The sequence below is a fragment of the Hydra vulgaris genome, chromosome 06 (genome assembly GCF_038396675.1).
Source record: "Hydra vulgaris chromosome 06, alternate assembly HydraT2T_AEP".
NCBI lineage: Eukaryota > Metazoa > Cnidaria > Hydrozoa > Anthoathecata > Hydridae > Hydra > Hydra vulgaris.
In genome coordinates, this window is record NC_088925.1 from 58,512,501 (window position 1) to 58,521,350 (window position 8,850).

The 8,850-nt window shown below is 28.8% G+C and overlaps 2 protein-coding genes across 2 annotated transcripts; both read right to left on the reverse strand.

Moving 5' to 3' along the window:
• Nucleotides 1-3,234: 3,234 nt before the first annotated feature.
• Nucleotides 3,235-4,777, reverse strand: LOC136081545 (uncharacterized). Its single transcript, XM_065798870.1, has 3 exons — nt 4,753-4,777; nt 4,443-4,652; nt 3,235-4,307 (listed from the first exon to the last, which is right to left on the reverse strand). The coding sequence occupies exons 1-3, from the start codon at nt 4,775-4,777 to the stop codon at nt 3,235-3,237; spliced, it is 1,308 nt and encodes a 435-aa protein (XP_065654942.1).
• Nucleotides 4,778-6,360: 1,583 nt separating this feature from the next.
• Nucleotides 6,361-7,631, reverse strand: LOC136081546 (uncharacterized). Its single transcript, XM_065798871.1, has 3 exons — nt 7,192-7,631; nt 6,625-7,116; nt 6,361-6,520 (listed from the first exon to the last, which is right to left on the reverse strand). The coding sequence occupies exons 1-3, from the start codon at nt 7,629-7,631 to the stop codon at nt 6,361-6,363; spliced, it is 1,092 nt and encodes a 363-aa protein (XP_065654943.1).
• Nucleotides 7,632-8,850: the final 1,219 nt, after the last annotated feature.

Here is an 8,850-nt window from a genome sequence, read left to right on the forward strand (position 1 = left end):
TCTTTCAGATTGCCCAACTTGATCATCAGCAGGGTTTATTGTTACTACTAATCTTCTACCATTAGTAACGCTAGGCATGGAGTCATTTTTACCAAAATTTCTGTAAAAAGAGATAGTAGTTGTAGAATCAATTTTTGGTTTTGATTGATACAATATTCCAGATGATCTATTAGCAAAAGAGATAATATGAGAGCCATTCCACGAAGAAAGATACAAATCTACTAAACCAGATGAGCAGTATATACATCTGCTATTATTGTCATATCCAGGAAATATTGTATATTTACTATAGTTATAGGGTGTCCAAGGTTGAAAAACTTAGTTAGTATTTGTTGGAAATTTGATTGCGTCATACATGCGTACTCTTGATTCCCACCAACTTCCAGATTTACCGATAATATGCATTCTAATATATTTTAAATAAACACCATTTCTATTACCTGCAGTGTTCAATAATATATATTCATTACCATAAATTGTATCTACATATCTAAATGTTGATGAGTATAGTTTAAGATCTGAAATAAATGGGGGTATTAATGAAACATTTGCTTGTTGTGTTGAACTCATTGTAATAAAAGGTTGCAACCAATATGTAAGTGGATTTCCAGTTTTATTGTATAATTCAATTTTTAGATTAGTTCTAAATGGTAAATCAAGTGTAAAGTATCCTCCTAATTCAATATTAGAATGTATACTACAACTTTGTAAAGAGTTAGAATAAAATGGTCCACCAAGTGGAGCGAATAATAAATCACAAGCTAAACTTATAGTATTTGTTCCAATACTTCCTATGCAAAGCGTATTATCTGCATATATTCTAATAAATACGTTACTTCACACACTTCCATAAGGATTTGTTCCTTTAAATGCTAACCATAGTTTTCTGAGAATAACAGGACCACTATTTTGAATAAAAATTGCTGTTCCATCAGTACCTGTATTTGGTTCATCAGTACCTGTATTTGGTCAAGAGTCTGGGATTTTACTCCCGTGCATGTTAAACTTGAATTTATTACTATTTATAAACTGCTAGGATTAGGTATTATTGTGTCAACATAATACTTTGTAGCAGCATCATTTGGATTTGTAGGTTCTGCTACATTCATTAATTTGTTTGTATTCATGTCAATATCACTAGTTGCATTATTTTGCCCATGTCTTCTAATAAACGAATTTATCAACAGGCATTTTATATATAAAGAAAAATTTCTTTTAACTTTTTAAAAAATTACCATAGATTATTAATAATGTTTTGAAAATCATACCCTTCATCTAGTTTTTTTAAAACATAGAGACACAAATGTCCACAGAATGAAGTATTTCTAAACTTAAATCTATCACTATTATAATAAACAGAGTCTTTTAAATAATTAACAACTTCGACAGGTGGGGGTTGTGCATAAGAGTCAAAACTTAATTTTTTTTCACCGTCTTTGTACCAGCAAATCCGATGAAAACCCTGTGTACTTGAATCTCCTGTATTTAATATTCCACATTCTTTTTTTTGTTTATTTTTAGGTAATTGATCTCTTACAAATACACCTCTAAAAATTTTTATTTTTAGTTTTTTTGCTGCTTCTAACAATTGAAAATTTGTTAAAGGTTTATTAGGTAGAATTATTTCTTCGACATTAATACATTTGTTCATTTTTATAGTATATTATAAAAATTTTATATATAGATTTCAATGTGATTGTAGTAACCTTTATATGGATCACTTTTAATAATTTTTTTCTTGTAAAAAAGTATTTTTCCATTCCTGCTGCCTAATTTGTGGATCCGAAGGATCTAATTGACCAGTTTGCTATTGATTTCTTTTAATTGGTAGTGTCCATATGCTAATGTGTGAATTCCGTCTTCTAAATTGACTCTTTTATCATCGTCTGCACTTAATGCTATTTTATTGACCTCTTCTGTGTAAATTTCATGTGAATGTGATCTTATTACATTCATTTTCCTAATTTGATCCACTTTATTTAATAAACAATGTTTATAATCTTCATGTGTTATATGATTTTTTACTACATTTTTCTTTATTCCTTTACATTTGTTATTTTCTTTACCGTGTACTTTGTAGGAATACAATTTAGATATTAATCCTACAAATTCTTCAATTTGTGCTCCTCCAGACTCATCTTTAAATATTCCAATTACTTTTTTATTTCTTTCAACTTTGAATCCTAAAAGTTCTATTGCTGGATGCTTTGGATCAAATTCACTTGTATCAAATTTGCTTTCAACATCTTCAGAAATATCAGCATAAAAATCTTCTGTTTTCATTTCGTATGCTAAAGAATCAGTATCTGTAAATTATAGTTTTGCTCGATCAGAATATTTATTCTTTATATAATCGAAAATGAAATTCGTAAATTAGAGTTTTACTTAAATCTAAAATACACATGCCTAAGAATATTGGTTTGTTGTACATTAATTTGGTTCTCTTCATGTGAATCGCTATTAAATTTTCATCAAATATCGTTCGACTCTCGAAGTTTGGTCTTGAAGCTAATTTAACAGCTTCATTTCTATTCGTCACTAATCTAACATCAACTCTATTCTAAATGTTCTCCATTGTTTTTCAAAATACTGAGTTGTTCATCAGTTTGAAAAAGTCTTTTTCAAAATCATTCGTTGCCTTGTTTCTTAGATTACTATTTAGCTCAATGTATTCGCTTAATCAAGCGCTTTGTTCAAAACTTAGACCTCTATGAATTTTTGTGATCTTTAGACCTAATCTTTCATATAGTTTAAGATTTTCATAATGGATAACATAGTTTTTCTTATTTTCCAAGTTGGGAATTAATTTTTTAACTTTGTCAATATTTACTCTTTCAGGAGCAAGTAGGTAGTCATTATGATCATCATGCAGATGTTCAGGGTAATCTAAATCAACTTCTAGTATACATGGAATCGATTTCCAGTTTTTCAACTCATCTTCATCCATCCATTTAAACCCATGTGTTGGAAGTGGCTTACTCATCGCCCATCCATATAGATTATTAGCGACTAGATATTGGATGAATGTTGATTCTTTGCTTTTATCATACGCGTTATCCATGTACTTATTATTAGATGTTCCTAATCTATTCAATATCATACTGATTCCACCTCTTATTCCTTTCTTTATCTTTAGTATCATATCGTAATCGCTCAACAGTTCTAATTTTACTTTTTTTTTCTTCAATGCTGCATCTCAAGCTAATCCTGGTGATGTATATTACCAAGCCGGATCTAATTATAATTTTTCATACAAACATCTCTAAAATTTTCAAAAACATCAGCTAGTAAAAGTACATCTGAAACGTTGTACAAATTATGATAATCTTTAAATGATTTACATTTAAATTCGTTCCATACAGTTTTTGCATGTGAGTAATCATCATCACTAATATCTTCATCGTTCAATTTAGAAAAGAACAATTTTTTTGTGGGTATTTGGGTTTCATTAAATTTATCAACAGAGTCTACCCAATCATATGAATATACGCCTATTTTTAGTAATAAATCTAATTGTTTCCCTGAATACAATTTTCTGATATTTTTACACTGCTCTTTTGATAAATTTTTTGATAAAGAATCTAAACTAGAAGGCATAAATATATAACTGTCTAAGAAACGAATCTGACGTTTTATTTCAACACTCTTTCCATCTTTAATAAACTCTCCAACTTTAATCTCTCTAGAAAAGCTAATATACTTTTCTTCGTTGTTTGGGATACAGCTCAATTTACCTCCTGATAATTTCTTTATAAATAAGTGAGAATCATAACCAGATAAATTATGAAATTGTACTGGGAAGAAATCTGGAATTTTATATTTTAAATTATAACTATTATGAGCAGCACCTCTATATTTTCCAGTAATGTGACAGTTATCACGTACTTTATCGTTAGCAAAATCTTTTCCGCAAATGTGACATTCAGTTGCTGCATCGAAATCATTCTTATTTTCATGTGTATATACAATATTCTTTTTAAATTTAATCCTATTACAAATTTTTATGATATCTTCTTGTAATCTGTCAACAAATATTTGTGCAACATCATCCGTTTCATTACTTGCAGTAAATGAAACTGGATTGCTTTGGTAAAAACTTTCATCGAAACATTTAATGTAGTAGCAGAACGAACTTGGTATATACTTTTGATACTGTTTAGTATAGGATTCATTAGGATTAGGTTCACAAGTACTGATAGGTTTGATAAAACTTTCAAAGTCAGCATATACTACAAATGGTACTCTCATCGATCTATTGTGATTAGTAAACTGCATTGTCGATTTTGGTGGTGGAAGTTCAATGCGTACTGTATCATGTGTATTGCAATATATTTTGTTTTTAGATAATGATTATTCAGAATTAAACCCAAGTAAACAATTTCTACAATAGAGAATAGCATATTTTATCTTGGATGTTTGTAAAGAAAGCAGTCTGCTTAAACTTTTTATTAAGCAGTAATGGTTAGATCCTTCGAATCCATAAGAATTTGTTTCACTATTTGAGATTAATAATAAATCTATTAAATGCTGACGATCATTATTCTTTGAAATACGTAAAGGATGAACTGAATTCTCGTATCCGTATACATTCACACTTATATCTTTATTGTTATTCTCAAATTGCGTAATTTGATTTAAAGATACTGGAAATTCTATTTTTTCCCAATTAATTTTATTAAATTGTATTTTAAGCTCTTTATCAACTCTTTCAGGATTTTAGGATCTTTAGGATTTAATGCTTTTGTAACACACCACTTAAAGCATTCATTATCTTCATTTTTTATGTTAATGATTGCCTTTTAAGTTGCTAAATTTTTGTCAAGTGGAATATAAGATTTAGCTTTAAGACGATTATACTCTATAGTATTTATATCTATCCTTTTAACAAAAACAAATCTCCAATTTGACCCTAGCTGTTGAAATGATGATAAATTTTCTAAAATTCTCAATTTTGCTGTTTCATAAACTCATCTAAATCTGTTGATTCTAATACAACAGTACTCTTCATTGTAAATGGAACAGTTGTGGTTATAGTTTCTCCTGTTGTTTAAACTAGTTTTCTCCATTTCACAAGTGAGAACTATATTAACTTTCGATTTTCTATTTTCTTTAAGTATTTTAATTGCATTTCCTTTTATTCCTTTAACTGAAAACTGATTTGTTACATTCTTAACAGCTGATTGTGATAATTTAAATTCTATCGGATTTCTAATTCCAAGTTTTTGATACAAATTTAAAACTGTAGATTTTAATTCATCAACTTTTCTATTCACAACTTTTTTAATTAGTTCTGGAACATGTGATACAATCCAGTCTGCAAGAGAATTAATCTTTTTATTTATTTCTTTTCTAATTTGTGTAACAGGCTTAAAAGGTGACGGAGCTAAAATTGTTGATGATATATCTGGAACAGGCTCATCAAGTAGATACTTCGTATCCATCTGTTCGACTGATTGCATTGATTGTGTGTGCGATAACGCATCTTTTCTCATTCTATAATAATATTTAACTTTTCGCTCTTTTGCGATTTGTTTTAATTCTGTGACTTTTTTATTTTCCATTTTTATATAGCAAGATATTTTTTTTTAATTTTCATTTTCTTTAAATGATTTTTCAAAATATTTTTCTTTTCAATATTTCATATGTAAAGTTTCATATGAAATTTAAATGCATCCCCCCCATCCTCGAATTCTACAATCCTTTGGATTTAATAAGTAGCACTTCGATATTTCGCAATCTCCTGCTCTTTTGTAATTGTCAATGTTCTATATATAAAAGGTGCAGAGGTTAAAATTCGTATTCATGCGAAGTATATTTTCCATTTTTTATATATCAAGTTTTTTTTTTTAGTTTTTTCAGAATTTAATATTTCAATCTTATAACCATCATCAATCTTCCCATCACTTCAAGATATCTATATCCATGCCCAGTTCCACGCATAGCACTATATAAGGATTTATATACTGTTTCTTCTCCTGTTTCCGTGTTTGTTAATTTAATAGTGACTGGTTTTTTCTTAATTGTTTTTAATCTTTTATATTTTGGATCTATTTCTTTTTTCTCTTCTTTTACTGGATGTATTCTAGGTCTTCCAACTGGTCTTTTCTCATTTACTTCTTTTACTGGATGTATTCTAGGTCTTCCAACTGGTCTTTTCTCATCAGTTGCTTCTGTTGCTTTTGACATGATTGATTCTTTATCTACCAACCCATTATCTACAGCAATCATTAACAATGTAACATAATTTTTAGATGTTTGTGAAATGTTATTTTCTTTTAACAACTTCTGCAAGTTTTCTCTTGTATAATACATTTTTATTATATAAAGATAAAAAAAAATTTAAATCAATTCAAAAAAAAGTTAATAAACAACGTTCAACTTATTTCCGTCTGATTGAAAGTGTAAAAACTTATCAGATATTACAACAGCAAACGCTTCAGTATCTGCTGGAACAGCTGCATTAAATGTTGCTTTAATTTTTAAATCTACTACTGATGATTTTAATTTTTCTGGTTGTCTACTAACATCAAAAACCATAAGTGGGTATAAATCTTTATAGCCTTAAGGAGTTATGATGCTTTGTGTTACCAAATCGATCATTCCATAAAATTTTTCACTAAATACAGATGCATCTCTATAAGCTCTTGAAAATTTATGATTTGGAAATGATACGTTATAGTCAACAGCTGCATAAGCATAATGTTTATATTTTTCAAGTCACAATGATCAAATATCGAAGAATTAACTTCTTGATTTCCATCCTTATTTGTTTGGAATCCAACAATAATGTATCTTGGTTTTTCTGGAGATGTCTTTACGCTAAGTCTCCAAGAAAACGTTGTAGATTGTGGAACAGTTATAGTATCACACTGCCTTGCGCAAAAAGTTACTGGAAGTGTCACTTTTGATTCAATACTTTTATAAAGATTAACTCTCTCTAAATCTGATGGAATCACATGTGGCATGAACAATGATATTTTATCAAGATTAACTTTTCCTGCAGCTGCAAGAGCGTTTTTGAAAATTGCTTCGCTATCACCTTTTCTAACAAGAGTTAGTGTATGTTTAAACCCGTAAATATCTTTGTTGTAATCATCGCAGAATCCAAAAATGTGCCTTAAAGGTATACAAAATGAAAATGTTCCCTATGTAGTGGGTTTCTGAATTATAAATGTTTGTCTTAATGTAAACCTTGTGTTATCAACTGTTGTTGTTGAAGAATCTTTGTACCACAATTGATTTAATACTTGTACTAATTGAAAGTCATTTGGGTATTTAAGCATTCCTAACATTGTTGTTGCTCGACCTGGATAATAAACTAACTCTATTTCTTGGTTTGATAATTGATAGGATATTTGACTAAATAAGTGCATAATACCATTATTTGCGAGTGAGACTACATCTGCATTAACATAAGCTGTCCCATCAAGTTTAAGAAGTTTTCCTTCAAACAAGAGATAAGCCTCAGATGGAAGTGTGAACAAATCTTGTTGCTCAATGTTAATTCTTATTTCTCCAGCGTTATTTAGATTTGTTTGAGCTACTGGTTCATATTCATGGAATTCAAATCTTTCAATTCCATCATCCACAGTTGGGATTTCTGTAAAATTCAATACATCAGAAGTTGCCATTTTTTATATATAAATTTTTTTTTTTTAAATGGAAAATAAATATAAAAAAATTAGGCTTTAGAAGATGCTTTTCTAATTAATTATTTTCCTTTTTCAACTGCGACATCTTTAGCAGCTTCTATTGCTGATGTTGAAAGTTCTTTGATTTGGCAGCAGTTATTGCAGTTTTTCCTAAACCGCTAGCAGCTAACCTCTTCAACATAGCTGATGACACTCTTGTTACATTTTATGATGCTGCTCGTTTAAATAATCTTATTAAACTGTCAAATATACCACTTCCTCCAACAACTTGCTTCTTTATATATCTCTTATTTTTAACAAATAGCATTTTTATGTACGCAATTTTTTTTTTTTTTTTACTCATATTATCATATTCATATTATCATATTGCTAGATTATTTTGTATTGGTTTATACTGATCACTATTCATAACACCTTGTCTTAACAATTCATCACAAATTGCAACAGCTTCTTTTCTTGATCTAGTATTACCTGCTCTCCATGCAGCTATACGTAGTTCAAGCCTATCAAGTAGTGCAATAGGATCGCTATCGCTCAAGTAGTGCAATAGGATCCCTTTTATTCTCTTTGATACTCAAGCTTTCTAGTTCTCTTTAACTCTCTCCAAATGGGGGCTTTTATTTCTTTGTATTTTTCACTCCGAGATGACTTTGGTTTTTCTGAATCAGTAGTAATTGCATCTGTTTGTATTATTATATCTCGATAATTGTGAAGATCATCTATATTATATATTTCCTTATTAGGATTAGACTTTGTTAGTAATTCCCAAAGACCAGGAGTACCAATGTATTTTATTCCATTTATATCTATATCATCATTATTAAATAATATTGGAACTTTTCCTATAAAAAATTTACCCTCTTTAGAATGTATTCCAAATGTAGTGTCTGTAGACTTTTCACTAAGATCATTCTGCTGTATTCTTTTTTTACTCTCTGATAATTCTTTTACAATTTTATCTCTCTTTTCAGTGTCTGTAATTTTTAAAAATGACATTTTGTTTTTATATAAAAAGATTAAAAACACAACATAAAAGTTTATGTTGTGTTTTACGTTTTACGTTACGTTTTACGTTTTACGTTTTACGTTACGTAAAACGTAACATTTTACATTTTACGTTTTAGCAAACTATTTAAATAATCAATATTAAACGTTCCACAACTATTTTTAATGTAAAAGTCTTTATAAATCATATAAT

Excerpts from the sequence above, each read along its gene's own strand:
- LOC136081545 (XM_065798870.1), bottom strand. The coding sequence starts at position 4,777 with ATGAAGATAATGAATGCTTTAAGTG. Across the intron at positions 4,653-4,752 it reads GATAATGAATGCTTTAAGTG|AATTTCCAGTATCTTTAAAT; the intron begins GTGTGTTACAAA and ends GGGAAAAAATAG. Across the intron at positions 4,308-4,442 it reads CCATTACTGCTTAATAAAAA|TACGCATTGAACTTCCACCA; the intron begins GTTTAAGCAGAC and ends CACATGATACAG.
- LOC136081546 (XM_065798871.1), bottom strand. The coding sequence starts at position 7,631 with ATGGCAACTTCTGATGTATTGAATTTTACAGAAATCCCAACTGTGGAT. Across the intron at positions 7,117-7,191 it reads ACAACAGTTGATAACACAAG|GCACATTTTTGGATTCTGCG; the intron begins GTTTACATTAAG and ends TATACCTTTAAG. Across the intron at positions 6,521-6,624 it reads GAGCTTATAGAGATGCATCT|TAGACAACCAGAAAAATTAA; the intron begins GTATTTAGTGAA and ends TTTTGATGTTAG.